Source organism: Dama dama, chromosome 14 (assembly GCF_033118175.1).
Source record: "Dama dama isolate Ldn47 chromosome 14, ASM3311817v1, whole genome shotgun sequence".
NCBI lineage: Eukaryota > Metazoa > Chordata > Mammalia > Artiodactyla > Cervidae > Dama > Dama dama.
The window spans coordinates 62,502,577-62,523,878 of NC_083694.1; the positions used below are offsets into that span (position 1 = coordinate 62,502,577).

At 35.3% G+C, this 21,302-nt stretch overlaps 1 protein-coding gene across 7 annotated transcripts in view; it reads left to right on the plus strand.

The window, feature by feature from the left end:
• Window positions 1-21,302, plus strand: part of SWT1 (SWT1 RNA endoribonuclease homolog) — a 99,222-nt gene that overhangs the window by 27,652 nt on the left and 50,268 nt on the right. For all 7 annotated transcript variants that reach the window (XR_009695844.1, XR_009695845.1, XM_061160929.1 and 4 more), the window contains 4 exons: window positions 7,772-7,865; window positions 15,764-15,909; window positions 17,582-17,745; window positions 18,934-19,072. Coding sequence is in view for 5 of the 7 variants with exons in the window: in XM_061160929.1 (XP_061016912.1) it covers window positions 7,772-7,865; window positions 15,764-15,909; window positions 17,582-17,745; window positions 18,934-19,072 (543 nt within the window). In the remaining 2 variants the exon portion in view is untranslated. The remainder of the gene's footprint in view (window positions 1-7,771; window positions 7,866-15,763; window positions 15,910-17,581; window positions 17,746-18,933; window positions 19,073-21,302) is intronic.

A 21,302-nucleotide genomic window follows, 5' to 3' on the forward strand; every position in this document is an offset into this window, starting at 1 on the left:
TTGTTTGTCAGAACCTATAATAAGGAGGTCGGAGAAGGCAGTGGCACCCCACTCCAGTACTCTTGCCTGGAAAATCCCATGGACGGAGGAGCCTGGTAGGCTGCAGTCCACGGGGTCACTAAGAGTTGGAAACGACTGAGCGACTTCACTTTCGCTTTTCACTTTCATACATTGGAGAAGGAAGTGGCAACCCACTCCGGTGTTCTTGCCTAGAGAATCCTAGGGATGGGGGAGCCCGATGGGCTGCCGTCTCTGGGGTTGCACAGAGTCGGACACAACTGAAGCGGCTTAGCAGCATAATAAGGAGGTATTTTTATAATAGAGATCTATAGATTTTCTCCTGATTTTTAGCATATTGGTTTTTCTGGGGTTTTTTTAGACGTTTAAAAATTAGTCTTGGAACCAAAGTGTGTACGTCATGTTTTGTATAACTATTTGGTAAAAAAATCTTCATAAAGCAACTCAGTTGCCTCTGCAGAGTTTATATTTACATGTAGAGGATATATTTCATTCTTTAAAAATTTGTTTATTCCCAACTCAGAATTATTTGTATATGTAGATTTGTATTATTTTAAATATCATGAATTTATGTTGTTTGCTGTATCCATATTCACCATAAGATATGAAAGAATTTATCCTAAGATAAGTCTAATTATGATACTAAACCTGAGAAGGCTTTTGGCACAGCTGTTTAGTCTTAAATCTTTGAAGAAAAAGGGCCTCTACCATTAATTCCCTTATTTATTCCCTTTACAAATAATTATTAGCTCTTAGTATATTCCAGTACAATGTTTATGCATTTTGAGTAGGAACATCAGGTGAAGTTTAAGAGCTTTTAAAGGAAACCACTTTAAAAAAAATCACTTATTGGAGTTAAGAAAATACTAAAATGTTTTAATGCATTATGTTAAATTGAATGTTTTTGTTTTTGTTTTTGTTTTACTTTCTATTATGAAAACTTTCAAATACAGAAGTAGGTAGAATAAGACAATGAATCCCTGTGTGCTTTTCACTCATTTTCAGTGATGCTCAACATTTTGGTGAGAATTTCTTTCAGTCTCTCATTTCCTTTTCACCTTCTCTCCCAACTCCTGAAACTCCTGTAGTACTTTGGTATATAATGCTAACAGATAGGACTTTTTAAAAAAACAACCACACAATGAACAAAACCTCTGTCTAAGCCATCATTTCAGTAAACCTCCAATCCTTAAGAAGAGGTGAGAATTTTTTTTACTCATAATTTTGTTCCTTCTTAGTTGATAAAAATTATATTTTAGTGTATAATTGTACAGATGATGACAGTAATAGACAACACTGGTATGGCCGTTATTCTCCAGACCCTTTTCTAAGTGCTTTACAGCTAGCATCTCATTCAAAACTTATAGTACTTGTGGAAGACCTATTCTGCTGATGAGGAAATTGAGACATAGAGATGTTAAGAACTCGTCCTAGATGGAATATCTATTCCTTCAACAGATTGACTTTGAGACTTATTTTAGAAGAACTAATAGATATTTTGGCCACATTTATTATTTATAGATACTTGATATGTGTCTTTTGACTTTTCAGTTTTTATGTGCTTTTTTTGATGCTTTTACTTCTTCAGTCTATGCTTTTAGGATTATTAAGGAGGATAAATCGTAGTAGTGGTCTCAAACTTCTGTGCTGCTTCAGTTTCTGGGCCTTGCTGGAAAGCCATACTTCCCTTTAATGCTTCAGTTTTATATTATTTGGTCTTAATTTTGCTAAATTGTGCTTTTAGTTACAAGGTTATAGATTAGTCTTCTGTATATATATATATATATATGTATATATATATATATATTATTTGTGTAATTGTGTAATTGTCTTTGTCAGATAAATCCTTTATATATCATTGTTATCTATCAAACTGATTGTTTGAAACATTGTTTATATAAAATCTAGTGCACTTAATATATTTATTCTGTTGATAATGATTTTATGATCTCCTTTAGAAATATCCCTAGTCATTTTTATTATAGTAAAATTATATTTTACATTCTAATGATAAATTGAAAATTATAAAAAATTTAATTCAGGACTTTTGAATAAAATTAAAATACTTGTTTGGAGAAAAGCAGGAATAAAACAGTCTTTAATTATGCTTTATATCTGTTGAGCACATTTGCCACTAACTCTAATAATTGCTTATGTAGATGTATTATTTTGTTTTATGTAATCGTTGAGTATTATAACTGTATTTTTTTTTAGACAGGCATTTTCCATTAAAAAAAGAAAAATGCCACAAATTGAATAAAAATAGTCTGTTATTAATAAATAGACTTAGTTGAACATAATTTTAGTGTTGTTCTTACTCTTTTCAAAATTGTACTTATTTGATGCAGTATGCATTATGATGAGAATAGGATTTGAAATCTGATTGACCTGAACTTTTTGAGCTGACTTGGAGAAAGTTAAAGGTGAGGAAACTGAATAAATAAAATGGGGGGAAATGACCTCCGACTGAAAATATGGTTCTGAAGATTGGTTGAGCTAATTGTATTAAAGTGCTTAATGGTTTAATGTTTGAAATAAGTGATAATTCCTTTGTGTCCTCTTATGTGAGAAAGTTATGCAGATGGATTAGAAAAACTAAATTTCCCTAAATGGATAAAGATTATTAATAGGTAATTCACAAAAGAAGAAATAACATTTAGTCAGCCTTTTTTGTTCAAGGTAAATATTTTCCCATTTGCTGTTTTAAATATTGTTAACTTCTTATGTGTAAAAATTTTTAGTTTATATTTTTTGCATTTTCCTTTTTTATTTTTATTGCTCCTAAGTTTAGAAAGATACTTCTTCCCAGCACTTGATAGGAACACAGCACTCAGTGCATAGGGAATATGAATTAGTAACTTTTCAGGAGAGCAATTTATCAGTGTGTATTATGAAGCCTGGAGAAATGATTTGTCTTTCTTGCAATTATTCTAAAGAAATAATCAGAGTTACAGTGATTTATATAATTAATGTTCGTCACAGCATGATTTATACAGCAAACAATTGGAAACAGTCTGACAGTTGGAGATGTTACATATAATGCTATAGCCAAATGAGAGAATACTAATTTTGAAAAATGTTAATGATGTGATATTAAACAGAATAGTATAAAAGAATATAAACTACAATCCTAAATTTCTTAGATTAATTCAGGCAAAGAAAGACAAATATCATGTGTCACTTATATATGGAATCTAAAAAGTAATACCAAAAAACCACCCAGAAATTTGTCTCACAGTTCTGAAGACTGGAAGTCTAAAATCAGGGTGTCAGCAGGATTATCTCCTTCTGACATCTATGAGAGAAACATCTGTTCCAGACTGCCTTCTTGGCTTGTAAATGGCCGTCTTCTCCTTATGTCTCTTCATATCCTCTTCTCCCTCCCCATATCCTGTTCCAAATTTCCCCTTTTTAGTTAGAATATCAGTCCTTTTGGGTTAGTTCAGTTCAGTCGCTCAGTCATGTCCAACTCTTTGTGACCCCATGAACCTCAGCACGCCAGGCCTCCTTGTCCATCACCAACTCCTGGAATCCACCCAAACCCATGTCCATTGAGTCGGTGATGCCATCCAACCATCTCATCTTCTGTCATCCCCTTCTCCTCCTGCCCTCAATCTTTCCCAGCATCAGGGTCTTTTCAAAGGAGTCACTCTTCGTGGCCAAAGTATTGAAGTTTCAGCTTCAACATCAGTCCTACCAATGAACACCCAGGACTGATCTCCTTTAGGATGGACTGGCTGGATCTTCTTGTAGTCCACAGGACTCTTTAAAAAAGAGTCTTCTTCAACACCACAGTTCAAAAGCATCAATTCTTCAGCGCTCAGCTTTCTTTATAGTCCAAATCTCACATCCATACATGACCACTGGAAAAACCATAGCCTTGACTTGATGGACCTTTGTCGGCAGCTTAGTGTCTCTGCTTTTTAATATGCTATCTAGGTTGGTCATAACTTTCCTTCCAAGGAGTAAGTGTCTTTTAATTTCATGGCTGCAATCACTATGTGCAGTGATTTTGGAGCCCAGAAAAGTAAAGTCAGCCACTGTTTCCACTGTTTCCCCATTTATTTGCCATGAAGTGATGGGACCAGATGCCATGATATTAGTTTTCTGAATGTTGAGCCTTAAGCCAACTTTTTCACTCTCCTGTTTCACTTTCATCAAGAGGCTTTTTAGTTCCTCTTCACTCTCTGCCATAAGGGTGGTGTCATCTGCATATCTGAGGTTATTGACATTTCTCCCGGCAATCTTGATTCCAGCTTGTGCTTCCTCCAGCCCAGTGTTTCTCATGATGTACTCTTCATAGAAGTTAAATAAGCAGTGTGACAATATACAGTCCTGACGTATTCCTTTTCCTATTTAGAACCAGTCTGTTGTTCCATGTCCAGTTCTAACTGTTGCTTCCTGACCTGCCTACAGGTTTCTCAAGAGGCAGGTCAGGTGGTCTGGTATTCCCATCTCTTGAAGAATTTCCCACAGTTTATTGTGATCCACACAGCCAAAGGCTTTGGCATAGTCAATAAAGCAGAAATAGATGTTTTTCTGGAACTCTCTTGCTTTTTCGATGATCCATCGGATGTTGGCAATTTGATCTCTGGTTCCTCTGCCTTTTCTAAAACCAGCTTGAACATCTGGAAGTTCACGGTTCTCATATTGCTGAAGCCTGGCTTGGAGAATTTTAAGCATCACTTTACTAGTGTGTGAGATGAGTGCAATTGTGTGTTAGTTTGAGCATTCTTTGGCATTGTCTTTCTTTGGGATTGGAATGAAAACTGATCTGTTCCAGTCCTGTGGCCACTGCTGAGTTTTCCAAATTTGCTGGCATATTGAGTGCAGAACTTTCTTAGCATCATCTTTCAGGATTTGAAATAGCTCACTGGAATTCCATCACCTCCACTAGCTTTTTTGTCATGATGCTTCCTAAGGCCCACTCGACTTGACATTCCAGGATGTCTGGCTCTAGGTGAGCGATCACACCATCGTGATTATCTGGGTCATGAAGATCTTTTTTGTACAGTTCTTCTGTGTATTCTTGCCACCTCTTCTTAATATCTTCTGCTTCTGTTAGGTCCCTACCATTTCTGTCCTTTTTTGTGCCCATCTTTGCATGAAATGTTCCCTTGGTATCTCTAATTTTCTTGAAGCGATCTCTAGTCTTTCCCACCCTCTTGTTTTCCTCTGTTTCTTTGCATTGATCGCTGACAGTAATGAACTCATTTTAGCTTGCAAAAAACCAAAAATAGGATTTCAAAGAATATAGATTACAATCCCAAGTTCCTTAGATTGTGCATATATACTTAGAGATATATTGAGCTGATGAAATTATGACATATTTTAGTTTTCTTTATATTTTTGGAACTTTTCAGATTTTCTATAATTATTTTATTTTTATAATTAGGTAAAAATGACACCTGCTACACCAGACATTTGTTCCATCATTTTTATATTTTCTTTTATTACATTTTTGTTGAATCATTTACTTGCAAGATTTTTGTACTAGACACTGTTCTAACTGTCGAGGCTGCAGCAGTGAATGAGGCATACAAAGCCTGCTGTTAAGAAGCTTTAATTCTATTAATATGCTAAATATCATATTAACTATAGTTTATACAGTAGTTATTTTGGTGTCAAATGTGAATAGAGGTCATTGCTGTTGAGATGCAGTTAAGCTGAGTCTTTAGTAACCAACATATTACTTAAGCACTTGATATCACCATATATTGGGCCAAGTGTTTTATATAAATTTTCTCATTTAATCTTCCTTCTTATGCAATTTGCCCATTATTTCATGTCCAGTAAATGAGAAAGCAAGAATTCAAACCCACATCATCTGTTTCCAGAGTCTTTGTTCATTTTTTAACAGTTCCTGAGCAAGTGCTCAAAAATATTTGTTGATAAAAATATTTCATGAATATTCTTATAAGTTTAGGTATACCTTCTGGGCCTGTGTATTCTAGAAAAAAGTGAAAGAACAAGTAATCATGAACTTTGATACCTTTAGAACAATGTACTTACTGTATGCTCTAAACCTCCTTTGGTTGGTCAAATTGAGTTCCTAAAGTTAACCATTGATTTTGAGCTGCCCATTTTGCATTATTGTGGTATTTACTTTGTAAGCTAAAAGCAGGAAAATTGGCTGCTGTAAAATATATCTGTCTGGCTTACTGGTTGTCTGGTTAAAGAACTGAATCATATGTCTCTCAGGTTCATGCTATGAGATCAGTTGAGTTTTGTCTAGACTTCGCCATGAGATTGTGAGACCCCAAAGAACTTGTCTTTTGACAAGCATAGGGACCTGGTGCTGCTTAGACCTTAGAAAAATGTTTATTGCATGCTTGAATGAGTTTTCTAATTTGAAAGTTTAGTAGACTCAGTGATATAGGCTAGAAGTTGAGGGGAGAAAAAGGTTATAATCTGGGGAAAAAGTTAAGGCTCACTGGCCAGCATATCTTGACTTTTAGTGTGTAAGAGACTTGCCAAGGTCTTAAATCAATCTTTGGATCCAGGCTCCAAAGATTCTTATCCATAAATGGGTCTGGGGTGTAGTCCTTATTCTATATTATTAATAAGTACCCCAGGGAATTCTGAGGCAGGTAGTGTAAGGACTTCTAAAAATGCTCTCTTTGGTCCTCGTTCTACATATTACATTCTTTTCACACACACAATTTATTATATGCTTTAAGACTTGGAGAATACCAGAGGACACTATATCAGCTACATACTAACATTTGTTAGAAATTACTTTTTGTATTCTCTGCCTAGCGCCCATGTTGTCGTCTTCTGTACATCTCTCTCTCTAATTGTTATTGCTTCAGTTCAGTTTAGTTCAGTCGCTCAGTCGTGTCCGAGTCTTTGCGACCCCATGAATCGCAGCACGCCAGGCCTCCCTGTCCATCACCAACTCCCAGAGATTACTCAAACTCATGCCCATCGAGTCGGTGATGCCATCCAGCCATCTATCCTCTGTCGTCCCCTTCTCCTCCTGCCCCCAGTCCCTCCCAACATCAGGGTCTTTTCCAATGAGTCAACTCTTCACATGAGGTGGCCAAAGTATTGGAGTTTCAGCTTCAGCATCAGTCCGTCCAGTGAACACCCAGGACTGATCTCCTTTAGGATGGACTGGTTGGATCTCCTTGCAGTCCAAGGGACTCTCAAGAGTCTTCTCCAACACTACAGTTCAAAAGCATCAATTTTTTGGCACTCAGCTTTCTTCACAGTCCAACTCTCACATGACCACTGGAAAAACCATAGCCTTGACCAGACAGACCTTTGTTGGTTATTGCTTAGAGGTTAAGAAAAAGCAGACACATGAAAGTGGTTCTGTTGCTGGTAGAACAATTGCTCATTATTTTGCTGACCTCTTTTAAGTTAATATGAAACAAAATATAATCATATAATTTGCTTATAATCTCTTAAGTGACTGAACTGAGACTAGAATTCATAGCTTTTGGTTTCTAGTACGGCATTTTAACCTACTGATCACATTTCTTTCCTTTGGGTTTATTAATAGGCATATTCTCTTCTGTTTTAGTAAACTATCAATTTAATAAACTATCAGTTAATTAAACCCATAAATATATGAATTCTAGATTCAGAATTTTCAGATCATTGTTTTTGTTGTGTTTCATCTTCCTCTTCTTATTTAAAAAGTTTTCTTTGTTTTAGATGATTCAATTTGTAAATATGGCCTAAATTGTTTATACAGTTCCCAGATTTTAAGTGTGCTTATTGCTTGTTGCTTTTGCTAAATTCGCAGATGGATTGAGTGATGAGAACAATGATGATCGTGTATTAAAATGCTGTCTTCAGTACCAAGAACTATTCCCTTGTTCTCTTGTTCTTTTGTGCACGTGAGTTTCATAATCATTTTACTCTTTTTTTAAAAATAGCAGTTTCTATTAAAGAATTTTAAAAAATCATACTGTAATGACCATACCAGGGATCAAAAACATACATAATATTCTAAATCTCCCAGTAAATGTATTCAGTTATATTTCACATTCTTATAATGTGCAGATTGTAGAGGAATGAGATTTGAATCTCATGAAGTTTCATTTCAAGTTAAGTTATATGATATTCAGAAAACTTTTGAAAAAGCAAGGGAGAGTCAATTTAATATCCCAATAAAATAGTTAGAAATGAAAATCTACATTTTGGTCATGAGGCAAGAGGGTTAATTAATTAATTTGTTGGGAAAGGCTAATGTATGTTGCAGTTATATCCTGAGTGCCTGTAACAGAGTTAGAGTTGGAATTCTGGGTCTACCACTTACCAGCTTTGTGAACTTGGAAAGTTGCTTAATGTTTCCTTATGTGTGAAGCATAGGGAGAATAATAATACCTGCATTTATGAGGATATTGTAAGTATTTAATCAGAAAAAGTATGCATGTATGACTTGGAAGAGTGCCTCATACATAAAATTATCTCAGTAAGAGTTTTTCCTCCTTCTCTTGTCTTCATTCCATTCCTCCATTCCCAACTAATATATTCATAAGTTAGTTCTAAGGTAAAAGTAGCATAATGTTAAGCCAAATTGTATTTATCATGTATGAGAAAAGGCTCTATAGGAACTGATAAGAGCAATTTTAATTTGTAGCATTAGTCTGAATTGTATTCACTTCAGAATGGAGTTTTTACAGTTTCATGATCATGGCTGAATTCTCTGAAATGGAGTGATTATGGAAATGAATAGTTCTTAGATTTTTCTTGTAAGAGGGTTGCCAATTATCATTTTAGCTGTGTTCAAAGATAAAGTTATTTTTTTTATTTTAAAAGAAACAGATTTCTATCTCTACTTTCAAATTATTTATTAATCTAGCACATAATATATCATCCTGGAGTTTGTTGAAAGCTGAAATAGATTTAGTAATATGTTAATCATTTTGTATTTGAGATAAGATAAATTGAGAGAGAATTGTTATTTTTTTAGTTCCACTTAGAATGAAAATTAAATTGGTGAGATTTAATCCTCCATTATTTCTGCAGTCACTGTTTTGGAATAAACAGATGTAACACTTTTTAATGAAATGAAAGTTTGTGGTCAAACTTTACTTTTACCTCTGGCGTTGTCATGTTCCAGACAAGCCTTTTTTTGTTGTTTCCGTTAAGTGTGATAAGCATACTTACTGTGTAAATCAAACATACTTAATGTGAGGATACATTTTTACTACTTTAAGGGATGATGAGATGATAGTTAACATTAATATTAATAATGGCAGTGATAGGAGAAACCTTCTGTAAATCATACATACTATATCTCATTCTAAGTGCTTTACTCACATTTTTAATCTTAAGTATGGGCCAGCAACCTCCAGTTAGCATTTCCAGCCCACATCTCTCTTCTAAACTCTAGACTAATATATTTATCTATTTATTTGGTACCTGTTTGGATGTCTCATAGACATCTGAAACCTGCCGTCTCCAAAAATGAACTCATAATCTTTCCTTCTAAACTGTTCTCCTTTTGAATAAAAAAGGCCGTCTTCTACCCATTTTGCTAAAGCCAGAAACCTCAGAGACATTTTTTATTTCTGCCTTTCCTTCATAATCGTTAGTCAGGCAAAAACAGGTCTTGTGTGGTCTTCTTTTCTTTACCTACTCTGCCACCTTCCTATGTCAAGTGATATTATTTTTCCTCTTCCTTTTCTTCTCTAAGACCCATTATGCTCTCTACTTCCATATTCTCCTTCATTTTTCAGAAAAAATAATGCATTTTTAATTTTTAAAAAGTTTTGTTATGAAGAATTTCAACAACTTCCAAAGTGAAGAAGAATTAATAAACTCCTAAGTACCCAGCTACAATAATTATCAAGTTTCTACAGTTCTGTTACCTTATATTTCCATCTACTCCCTGTCCTACGATATGGTAATTTTTATACAGTTCTTTTTATATTGAGGGAAACTGTATAATGTTAAAATGCCCAAATCTTAACTATACAGTGTGACAGTGGATACACTGGTTGTAGCCCCACGTCCCTCTTGATACATAGAACACTTCCATTATCCCAGAAAATGTGCTCTTGCCTGTTTTGTGCCCTTTTTCTAGTTTCTTAAGGTGGAAGCTAAGATAATTTATTTGAGACTTCTGTAAATTTCCCTTTAAGCACTGTCTTAGCTGCATTTCACAAATTTTGATACATTATTTTTTAAAAATTCAATTTAATATGCTTTATAATTTGAATTCCTGGTGGTCTGGTCTAGTGGTTAAGACTCAGTGCTTTCCCTGTTGGGGCTGGGGTTTGATCCCTGGTAGGGGAGCTAATCCTGCAAGCTACATGGTGCAGCCAAAAAATAAATTAAAGAAAATAATGTTTTATAATTTCCCCCATGACCCATTTCCTTTTGACCCACAGGCTTTTTAGATATTTGGTGCACTTAGCTCCACATATTTGGAAATTTTCCAGTTGTTTTCTTGTTATTGATTATACTTTAATTCTGTTATATGACTGGAGGACATAATTTATATGATTTCTGTTCCTTTAGATTTGTTAAACTTGGTTTTATGCCCATGAATAAAGTCTAAACTTGGTGAATGTTTTATGTTCTCTTAAGAAGAATTTATTCTGCTCTTGTGGGTTGAGTATTCTATAAATTTCATATAGGTCAAGTTTGTTGATAGTGTTGTTTAGGTCTTCTATAATCTTAGTATTAATAATTATCTGTCTGCTTATTTTATAATTACTGAGAAAGGAGTCTTAAATTTCCCAACTCTAATTTATTGATTTGTTTGCTTCTCATTTCCATTCTGTTTGTTTTACTTCATGAATTATGAAGCTCTGTTGTCAGAGGCATGCACATTTAGGATAGTCTTGGAGAAGTGACACCTTTCTCATTATCTAATCACAGTCTTTGTTCCTGATAATATTCCTGATTCTGAAGTTTCCTTTGTTTAATATTAATATTACTATTCCAGTGTTGTTTGCTTTGTATTTATAATAAATATCCTTTTCATCCATTTACTTTTAACATACCTATATCTTTATATTAAAGTATTTTGTAGATAGCATATAATTGATGCTTTTCTTTTTTCCATTCTGACAATTTCTGTCTAATTGATGAGTTTCTACTATTCACATTTAATTGGTTAGATCAGAATCTACCATTTTGCTAATTATTTTTTATTTGTTCAGCTATTCTTTTCTTCCTTTTCATTTTTTTCCCCCCTTGGATTAACTGTGGTGCCATTTTATCTCCATTATTGACTTTGTACCTTTTTGAAAAAAAACTTTATAATGGTTGCCTTAGTGTTTATAATATACATCTTTACTTGATCAAAGTCTGTCTTTAAATAACACTATATTGCTTCATGTGTAGTATAAGTATTTTAATATGCTTTGAATTTCTCCCCCCATCCATTTTGCTATCATTATTACATATTTTACTTTTACAGAAACAATAGCACATAGTTTTGCTTCACCGATTTGCCTTTTAAAGGAATTAAAAATAAGAAAGTGAATGATTTTATCTTGCATTCCATTTTTAGCATTCTTTATTTCTTTTTTTGAATCCAAGTTTCTGTCTTGTGCCAGATTTCTGGTCATATTCCTTTTGCCTAAACAACTTCGACATGTGTAAGTATGTTGGCAGTGAATTTTCTTGTTTTGTTTGTCTGATAGTGTGTTTATTTCTCATTTATTTCTGAAGGATATTTTTACTGGATATGCATTTCTGGGTTGATTTATTCTTTCTGTTTCTTTGAGTATTTTAAAGGTATCACTCCATTTTTCTTCTAACTTGTTTGATTTCTGGTGAGAAGTATGCTATAAATATTTTCTTCCTCTGTGTGTAATGTTCTTTTGGTCTTTTTTTTCCCCTCTCATTGCTTTCAAGATTTTTTGTCTTTATTTAGCAGTTTGTTTTTAGAAGTCTTTAGCAGATGTACCCACTCCAGTGTTCTTGCCTGGAGACTCCCAGGGACGGGGGAGCCTGGTGGGCTGCCGTCTGTGGGGTTGCACAGAGTCGGACACGACTGAGCGACTTAGCAGCAGCAGCAGATGTACCACGTGTTTGTGTGTATGTTTGTGATCCAAGCATGCATGCTCAGTTACTCAGACATGTCCAACCCTTCGTGACACCGTGGATTGTAGCCTGCCTGGTTCCTGTGTCCATGGGATTTTCCAGGCAAGAATACTGGAGTGAGTTGCCATTTCCTCCTCCAGGGTATCTTCCCAACCCAGGGATTGAACCTGTGTCTCCTGCATTGACAGGTGGATTCTTTACCACTGAGCCACCTGGGAAACCTGTATGCTTGTGGTAGAGGAGAGGAAATTATCCTGCTTGATGTTCTCTGAGCTTCTTGGATCTATGGTTTGGTGTTCATTTTTTAGTTTTGAAAAATTCTCAGTCATTATTTCTTTAAATATTTAATATGTCTTCTGCCCCATTCCCTCTTTTCTCCTTCTGGTATTACAGAATTATTAATACATTGTAGTAGTCAGCCTCCAAGATGATTCCAGTGATTCCTTGCCTCTTGGTATCTTTTTGTTTTTGTTTCCATGGCTGTGCTGTTCCACTTGCAGGATCTTAGTTACCAATCAGAAATCAAACCCAGGCCCTCTGCAATGGAAGTGCAGAGTCTTAACCACTGGACCACCAGGGGATTCCTGTGCCTCTTAGTATTAATTCCCTTGTGTAGTCCTCTCCTACATTGTACCAGGGTTGGTTGTCAGTGTGACAGATAGCATGCATCAGAAGTGATGATATGTCACTTCTAAGATTAGTTTATGAAAGACTGGCAGTTCCTTTTTGGGCACACTCTTGTTTCTTTCTCTTGGATCACTTGTTGTGGGGAAGCAAACTCCATGCTCTGAATAGCTTTATGGAGATGCCCACCTGGTGAGAAACTGAAGCCTCAAGCCAAAAGCCAGTGAAGGGCTAAGCCCTACCAATAGCTACATGAATGAGCACCAATTAAATCATGAGGTGACTGTAACACTGGGGACTGGTATGCTTCAACTTTGTGATATACCCTGAGCCAGAACCATTCAGTCGAGCTGCTCACAGATCCCTCACTTTTAGAAACTGTGTGAGATAATAAATATTTTTTTCACACTGCTAAGTTTTGGGGATAAACTGTTACACACCCAATAGACAACTAATACATGCCTATATATTTGACTATTTGATATTGTCCAACAGCTCTTATATATAAATTTTTTTAACATTTTCTTCTCTTTTGTTTGTTTGGATAATTTCTTTTGACCTGTGTTAATGTTTGGTCTTTCCTCACCTGTGTTGAGTCTACTGAGGAACTTATTGAAGGCATTTTTAATTTCTGTCTGGTTTTACATGCTATTCACCTTTTCTGTTGAGCTTTCCAGGTTGCGCTAGTGGTAAAGAACCTGCTTGCCAAAGCAGGAGCTGTAAGAGATGTGGGTTGGATCCCTGGGTGGGGAAGATCCCTTGAAGGAGGGCTTGGCAACCTGCTCCAGTATTCTTGCCTGGAGAGTGCCATGGACAGAGGAGCTGGTGGGCTACAATGCCTAAGGTGACAAAGAGTCAGACACAACTGAAGAGACTTAGCACACATGCACCTTTTTGATTAGAGCCTTTGACATATTAATCAAAATTCTTTAAAATTTCCTGTCAGATAGCTTCAACGTCTGTGTCATATCTGAGTCTGGTTCTATTGATTGCTTTGTCTCTTGGAAGTATATTGCTCTTTTTCTGGGTTGAATTGATATCCAGATTTTAAGGCTCAACTCTGTGATTTCCTCCCTTCCTCAGTTTCCCCTTAACTGTCTATATGTTTTGGCCTGTGCTACCTAACATTGCCTTCTGACATTTCAAGCCACAAAGGCTCTGACTTTCTGTCCTAAAGCATTGATGAGTTGGGGAATGCCCTCAGGCAAAAAGATAGAAAAGTGTGCTCTTAACCTTTGCAGTGTCTGTGTCTTGAGTGTAGATTCCCCTCCACCTTCTACCTTCATTTTATTGCTCTTTAGTGCCTTCAAATAGGTTTTGCCTTTTTTGTTGTTTTTGGTCTAGATTTTCTAATTCTCTCTATGGGAAGTTAGTCTGACCAAGCTACTCTGCCATTAACAGAAGCTGGAAGCCTACTAGTCTCAAGAACAACAGTTTGGTAAACACAGATCTGATGTCATTTCTGCATTGAAGCCCTTAAATCTCTTTCCATTTATTAATGTCCTTGACTTTTTCTGTAGCCACATAAACTGGTCTTATCCACTATATCTAATCATCCTGGCTTCTTTCAGCATATGGCAAATTCACATCATTTATCTTCAGTCATCAGTTCAATCACTCAGTTGTGTCCAACTCTTTGTGACCCCATGAACCACAGCATGCCAGGCCTCCCTGTCCATCACCAACTCCTGGAGTCCACCCAAACCCATGTCCATTGAGTGGGTGATGCCTTCCCACCATCTCATCCTCTGTCATCCCCTTCTCCTCCTGCTCTCAATCTTTCCCAGCATTAGGGTCTTTTCAAATGAGTCAACTCTTCACATCAGGTGGCCCAAGTATTGGAGTTTCAGCTTCAACATCAGTCCTTCCAGTGAACACCCAGGACTGATCTCCTTTAGGATGGACTGGCTGGATTTCCTTGCAGTCCAAGGGACTCTCAAGAGTCTTCTCCAACACCACAGTTCAAAAGCATCAATTCTTTGGCACTCAGCTTTCTTTACAGTCCAACTCTCACATCCATACATGACCACTGGAAAAACCATAGCCTTGACTAGACGGACCTTTGTTGACAAAGTAATGTCTCAGCTTTTTAATATGCTTTCTAGGTTGGTCATAACTTTCCTTCCAAGGAGTAAGCGTCTTTTAATTTCATGGCTGCAATCACCATCTGCAGTGATTTTGGAGCCCAGAAAAATAAAATCAGCCACTGTTTCCACTGTTTCCCCATCTATTTGCCATGAAGTGATGGGACCAGATGCCATCATCTTAGTTTTATGAATGTTGAGCTTTAAGCCAACTTTTTCACTCTCTTCTTTCATTTTCATCAAGAGGCTCTTTAGTTCTTCTTCACTTTCTGCCAAAAGGGTGGTGTCATCTGCATATCTGAGGTTATTGACATTTCTCCCAGTAATCTTGATTCCAGCTTGTGCTTCCTTCAGCCCAGCATTTCTCATGATGTTCTCTGCATAAAAGTTAAATAAGCAGGGTGACAATATACAGCCCTGACGTACTCCTTTTCCTGTTTGGAACCAGTCTGTTGTTTCATGTCCAGTTCTAGCTGTTGCTTCCTGACCTGCATACAGATTTCTCAAGAGGCAGTTCATTTGCCTTAGGCCCACTCTAAATAAATTTGTAATTGCCTACCCTGTGTAAATCGTTTATTTTATTATGGCTCTTAATGTTTATTTTTCTTGGAATGATCATATTCTTGTGTTCAAATCCACCTCCCACTTACCGGGTATAACTTTGGATAAGTTACTTAACCTTTTTATACTTCAGTTTCTTATGTGTGAAATGGGGATAAAAATTAGTACCACTCCTACCTAAGAAGTTTGTTGTGAGAATTAAATGGATTGATATATATAAAGTGCTTAGCTTAGTTCCTGATACCAGGAAAACATTCAGTATATAACAATAATAATTATTCTCAAAATCTAAGGTGATATGACTCTGGTGTATGATAATCTATCTTCTGCATTAAAAAATTATCCTTTGTTAATATATGTACTGAGAATCACCAGCCTCTGATTAGATTCCATGTGATTTTAGTTGCCATGCGATTTGTCTTATAAAAAATAAAATATTTTTTCCTCCTAATCCAACCTAGGGATGATAGAAATTTAAGAAACAAAGGCCTAATAAGTGGTGTGAAGTCACTCAGTAAAGAAGAATTGAGTGCAGAGTTTTTAAACTTATCTCTGAACACAGATGTATGTCATCAGCCTTGTATATCTAAACAACAATTGAAAGCAGGTAGTATTCTTACTACAAATAATTAGAAGTATATCTTATTTTGTGTACTAAGAATATTGACAACAGTTGGAATTGATAGTAAATTTTTATTTTGTACATTTAAAGAAACAGTGTTTGGAGTATTTGCTGGCACATAAATGGTAGAAATGAATGAATATTATGATGGTGATCCAAGAAAAAAGCATACATTATTGCCTTCTATATATACTTGTACAAATTAATTCAAATTTTTGTCTGTACACTCATATACATTTTTATACATTTGTAATCACCGTGTGCATCCTATTTTTTCCTTCACAGAGGATACTTTTTAAATTAATAGTAGCTATCAGAGATATCCATTTGAGGTAGCGAAAATAGTTTATTCTTAAAATTAGTTTCATATTCATAACTTTCTATTAATACAGTAAAACAGTAATAGACTTGAAGGACTCTAGTAGTAATGTTTTTAAATTTAAGCTAATATACACATTATTTAAAAGCATATCTCACCATTTCCTTCTGAGGGAAAAATAATTATTGAAGTCTTTAATAGCATATGCATATGTTTCATATATTCATATTTGAATATATGCTACTTATTTGGTGCTTATTTCACTGTTTTGGTAATAAAATTTCCTTTGTCATAATATTCTAAATGGCCTCTAGAGGCAGTTACAGAATATTCTATTTTATAGCTTTTCAAGGGAAATATGCTTTTGATTTGCTTATTGTATTACAGACATTTAAAATTTTTATTTCATATTCATAGAGATAATCCCCTTAATATTTTCAATTTTGCCATAAAGAAATTACAGCTGTTTGCAGGTGTCAAAATGGTAATTATAATGAAATAATATAAATAAAAATAATCAAAACTAATATTAGAAAGTAAAGATATATAGGTAGTTAAGTCAGAGATTCTAGTCTTTTCAAGACAATTTATAGATGTGAATTATGTTTATGATTTTTGGAAGTAAACACATTTTGAGCCGTAGTTCTTGGTTTTCTATTATAAATATTAATAGATGCAAAGAATTATTTTAATTTTTCATTTTTTTAAACAATGAAAGGTTAAAATATACACATTTCTCTTTTATATTTTGTCCTACCTCCTTTCAAAGACAATGGGCTGCTTTTCTGGGCGCCTGATGTCCTCTGCTAGCGATCAGAAGTTTTGTGGAGTTTGCTCAGCGTGCAAATGTTCTTTTGATGAATTTGTGGGGGAGTAAGTGGTCTCCCGGTCCTATTCCTCTGCCATCTTAGCTCCTCCTCCCACATTTCTCAAATTTCTTTTTTTCTTTCAAATTTCTATTTTAGTAAAAACATTTCATTGCCTTTTGTTGAAAAGATAAAGCATTTACTAATGTAATATGTATTGCATCTAAAAACAGCTATACTAAATATTTCTAAATACTCTTTATTTATTTATTTTTGGCCATGCCACGTGGCTTGCAGGAGTTCCCTGACCAGGGATTGAACCAGGGCCAGGGCAAGTGTAAGCCTGGATCCTAACCAGTAGTCCACCAGTGAACTCCCCAAAATCTTGTTTTAAAAATATTCATTTGTTCTCTAGATTCAAATGCTAATTATATCCATTAAATGTTTATTATTTATGGCCAAATACTAATTATATATGTAAAATAGTTACTATTAATGTTCTAAGTAAAGCTTGTAACTATTTGTTTTGAAGAAACAACACCTTTGGAGGAGAGCCATGAGGAAGAATCTACAAACTCTGGACTACCCGTTCTACTTGAAAGCATTGTATCTGATCTCGAAAGATCTCTTGGAACAGCTTTATCTTCAATATTAGAAACAGAAATGAAAATTGCTTTTGGAAACCTTTGGATGGAGGTGATTATTTGAACACATCATTAAAAATTTCTTTTTTATTGCTTAAGATTTATTGCCTTATTTTAAGAAATACTGTTTCTATAAAATATATGTTTCATTGTAATAATCGATATCACATTAATTTTTTCTTGAAGTTTTTGGAATAACTTTAAAAACTAACTGATGGATATTTCCTAAAGATTAGAATTATTTTTTTCATTCATTTTTTCAGTGAACAAATATTTATTGGGTGTCTACCATTTGTCAGACACATTTCCTCCATGGAGCTTAAATTGAAAGAAAATGTCTCATTTTTAGTTTATTTGAGTCAAAATGTCTAGTATAGGGAGTTATCTTAGCAATATCTACTCAGAAAAGGAAGTGTATATTGTGGCTTATGTGATGTAAGTTTAAGAATCAGAGTATAAATTTGGTATTAGTAGAATATTTTGAATTTTCTTTAGATTCACATCTTTTCTGTAATAAATAAATATCACATTTGGGAATCATGGCCTTCTTAGTTTAATGTTTGTCTGCTATTCATATTTATCATTAGGAGAAAGTTTATTCCCTATCAACTGTGTCTATCCCAGATATTCAGTGAGATTCTAATATTTGTCAGTGTGGCTTGATTATACTATCAAGTGTTAAACCAAGATGTTGAAGAATGATCAGATTCTAGGAAGGCGGATGTAAATTAGATTTCGTAATAGAGTCTAATAAAGTGATTGCATATGAATGATTGAAGAAAAGATGTACTGACATCTTGTAGTACTTAATGATGAGTTTTCTTTATAAACATGTCTTTTATAGGAGTGTAGCAGTGTCACTTATAGTTGAAAATTCTTTTCTGTATAGATGTTTTTCTCTAGTTTTAGGAAATTATATTGACTTTGTTGTAGAAATGACCATGTGGAAAGGTAGATGACAACTTTTGCTGACTAGAACTATAGTTTTTCTGATTAAAACTATTCTTTCTTTTGACACACATAGTTTCTAAAACTGTAAGTATTACTACTAATGTGAATTTTATAAAAGCAATTTTCGGTGGAATAGGCATTTTAAGATTGTGACTGGCTTTTAGTAAAACATCTTTTAGTTTAAGAAGAATTCAATTATGTTTTGCCTAGAAATCTATGTAGGAATTCCTAAATAGGTACTTTTAAATAACAGAATAATAAATACATCAATAATGCTATTTTTCTCTAGATGCTGTACTTGAAACCTCCATGGACTCTAATACATTTATTACAGTGTTTTAGAAAACATTGGTTGGCTGTATTTGGATTAGTTATGGAAAAGAACTTGCTCTTAACCATTGAGAGTCTATATGAAAATCTCCGTAAAGGTATGAATCTTTCATTTTGCCTTTGAAGTGTTGTATTAAAGTCAGAATAATAGCTATATCCCATGTGTAGATGAATTAATAAAAAATTTTTCAATTATTTCTCAACCATTTACACTTTTAATTTCTTAAGGAAATTTATGGCAGCTAGATGAATGGATGGAGTTCATAGAGATTGTGACTGTTCATTGTATCATTTTTGATGTTCAAATAGTTTATCAAGATTTCTACTTAAAATACATGGTTAAGGAATAGGAATCCTTTGGCTTTGGTGCATAATGAATTTTAGAACCACAAAAGACTAGAATCAACCACTTAGTTGGTAGTTCTTAAACTGTATCACACAGAACCTTCTTGAAGTGCTTCTGGAGTTGCCAGAGATTAGGGGTGGAAAGGTTGATGGGGAGCCTGATAATAGTGTGCCTTTGACCTTCAACCCCAACTTTAGCCATTCAGTTTTCTTTTATTTATTTATGTAGAGAGATTCCATGTGTGATTAAAAAAGAAAAAGTGTTTCTGCTAAGAAGCAAAAGATGTGAAAAGCACTGATCTAATAGCGGGCTACAGTTTCAGTTTATCTTAGTCACTCAGTTGTGTCCAACTCTTTGCGACCCCATGGACTGCAGCACGCCAGGCCTCCCTGTCCGTCACCAACTCCCAGAGTTCATCCAAACCCATGCCTGTTGAGACGGTGATGCCATCCAACTATCTCATCCTCTGTCGTCCCATTCTCCACCTGCCCTCAATCTTTCCCAGCGTCAGGGTCTTTTCAAATGAGTCAGCTCTTTGCATCAGGTGGCCAAAGTATTGGAGTTTCAGCTTCAACATCAGTCCTTCCAATGAACACCCAGGACTGATCTCCTTTAGGATGGACTGGTTGGATCTCCTTGCAGTCCAAGGGACTCTCAAGAGTCTTCTCCAACACCACAGTTTGAAAGCAGCAATTCTTTGACACTCAGCTTTCTTTACAGTCCAACTCTCACATCCATACATGACCACTGGAAAAACCATAGCCTTGACTAGATGGACCTTTGTTGGCAAAGTAATGTCTCTGCTTTTTAATTGCTGTCTTGGTTGGTCATAACTTTCCTTCCAAGGAGTAAGCGTCTTTTAATTTCACGGCTGCAGTCACCATCTGCAGTGATTTTGGAGCCTAAAAAAATAAAGTCAGCCACTGTTGCCACTGTTTCCCCATCTATTTGCCATGAAGTGATGGGACCAGATGCCATGATCTTAGTTTTCTGAATGTTGAGCTTTAAGCCAACTTTTTCACTCTCTTCTTTCATTTTCATCAAGAGGCTCTTTAGTTCTTCACTTTCTGCCAAAAGGGTGGTGTCATCTGCATATCTGAGGTTATTGCTATTTCTCCCGGCAATCTTGATTCCAGCTTGTGCTTCCTCCAGCCCAGCGTTTCTCATGATGTACTCTGCATATAAGTTAAATAAGCAGGGTGAAAATACACAGCCTTGATGTACTCCTTCCCGATTTGGAACCAGTCTGTTGTTTCATGTCCAGTTCTAGCTGTTGCTTCCTGACCTGCATACAGACTTCTCAAGAGGCAGGTCAGGTGGTCTGGTACTCCCATCTCTTGAAGAATTTTTCACAGTTTATTGTGATCCACACAGGCAAAGGCTTTGGCATAGTCAGTAAAGCAGAAATAGATGTTTTTCTGGAACTCTCTGGCTTTTTCAATGATGCAGCAGATGTTGGCAATTTGATCTTTGGTTCTTCTGCCTTTTCTAAAACCAGCTTGAACATCTGGAAGTTCACGGTTCACGTATTGCTGAAGCCTGGCTTGGAGAATTTTGAGCATTACTTTGCTTGCATGTTTATGGGCTACACTTTATGGGATCTCAAAAGAGTCAGACATGACTTAGCGACTAAATAAATATTATTAAAGTCTGTGTTTTATCATTAAGGAAACTAGCTTTGAGAGAGTAAGTGATTTGTCCAGAGTGAACAGCTCCATTTCTTTTGCTGTACCTTTGAAAAGGGAAGTATAAACCATTATTACGATGTTCAGTTAGTTCTTGACTTTTCTCAAACTCCTCATGAAGTGATCTATGTTATGTATTAGTTATATCCTGTCTACTTTTTAAAAATAACAGTATATGTGGGCCTTTAAATGACCACCTCAGTACAAGAGCCAGGTAGTGAAGAAGAATAAAAGACATAGTTTTACTCTAAAACATGTGCAAACAATTATTGCAGCACTTGAACACAGATTTTAGCA